The sequence below is a fragment of the Temnothorax longispinosus genome, unplaced genomic scaffold (assembly GCF_030848805.1).
Source record: "Temnothorax longispinosus isolate EJ_2023e unplaced genomic scaffold, Tlon_JGU_v1 HiC_scaffold_240, whole genome shotgun sequence".
NCBI lineage: Eukaryota > Metazoa > Arthropoda > Insecta > Hymenoptera > Formicidae > Temnothorax > Temnothorax longispinosus.
In genome coordinates this window covers 1-1,206 of record NW_027270059.1, presented here as the reverse complement: position 1 = coordinate 1,206, position 1,206 = coordinate 1, and the positions used below count along the sequence as shown (strand labels likewise).

Sequence of the window (1,206 nt, the reverse complement as noted above, 5' to 3'; positions counted from 1 at the left end):
CAGGCTGGCCATCAGTTCACCGCTCAATTGCCCGCGCATCTGCATGAGATCGTCCATAGCGCTGGTATCTCCAATGTTATAAGCGCAGTATCTCAGACTGGGTGCCAACTCCTCGACGCGTGCCTTGTACACGATCTGCTCCAGTTCTGGCAGCGCAGATGCCAGATTACCATATACCACCTGCGCCTTCTTCAAGTTTTCCATGGCCTGTTTCCACAGTTGCAACTCAAACTGCAGGGAACCGTTCATCCAGGCTACGTATGCCTGAGCCTCGAGTTTCGTACGTGCGTCGCAATTTATATTCTAAACAGAACGTAACAAAACAATAAAATAATGTACAGTCTTGACAATTTTATGGAGCTAATTAATAAAACAAAGTAGAAAAATTAAGAGGTATGTATAAAGTTATAGACAAATTCAAAAGCGGTTCTTTTATAAAAGCATACCTCTATTAAATCTTGCAACTGTAACGAGTATGCAGCTGCTTTCTTGAGCCTCGATATCAGATGAAACTTCTTCCTGGGCTCCGTGTTAGATTCCTGGCGCAGTTGCATCGCGTGGCTCCACGCGCGCTCGGCCATCATCAAGGGCACTTGCAGGAACTTGTCCTCGCTGACCATAGTCGCGGTGACGTCTCTCCTCTTGAAATGACGCCTGTCACCCTGCGGCACTTTCAACACCTTCCGCAATCTCCTGAGCCTTCTCGAGCAGTAACCGCGATACCGCTGGTAATCGCCGTGTCTCAACCCATGCTGCTGTTGCGCTTCCTTGATTATTTTCAGGACTACACGTTTGTCAGGAATTGATAAGGGCAACAGAGATTGAAATTGCAATAAATCAAACACGACAGTGACAGAATCAATCTTTACGCTACACGTCAAATTAACAAATTTTACGCTATGTTAATTGGCTGCATCGTTAATTTAATAAAGCCAGCAAAACGTTTAATAAATTTTCAATAAAGCGATAGCGAGAGGTTACGGAAGAACATATGGCATTGACAGTGAACTCTGGTCAGAGACCCGAGGCTTTCACGAAAGGATACTCTCCAAGGAATACGTCCTCGGCTCCTTCGCCGTCACTCCATTCTGCGTCTGATTCTCCTTCGAAAGGTCCACCTTTTCTTCGACTACCATCCTTCCTCAATCACGTACTTGATCCTCATGAAAAAATGCTAAAATATACGTATTTCTCACGTCAGTCACG

At 45.4% G+C, this 1,206-nt stretch overlaps 1 protein-coding gene across 1 annotated transcript; it reads right to left on the bottom strand.

The window, feature by feature from the left end:
• Positions 1-3: 3 nt before the first annotated feature.
• LOC139824029 (signal recognition particle subunit SRP68-like) lies at positions 4-1,200 on the bottom strand (the record flags this gene model as incomplete). The annotated part of the gene is made up of 3 exons (XM_071796516.1): positions 1,046-1,200; positions 447-784; positions 4-303 (listed from the first exon to the last, which is right to left on the bottom strand). Coding segments are annotated over exons 1-3 (729 nt in total), but the record flags the coding sequence as incomplete, so codon positions are not given.
• Positions 1,201-1,206: the final 6 nt, after the last annotated feature.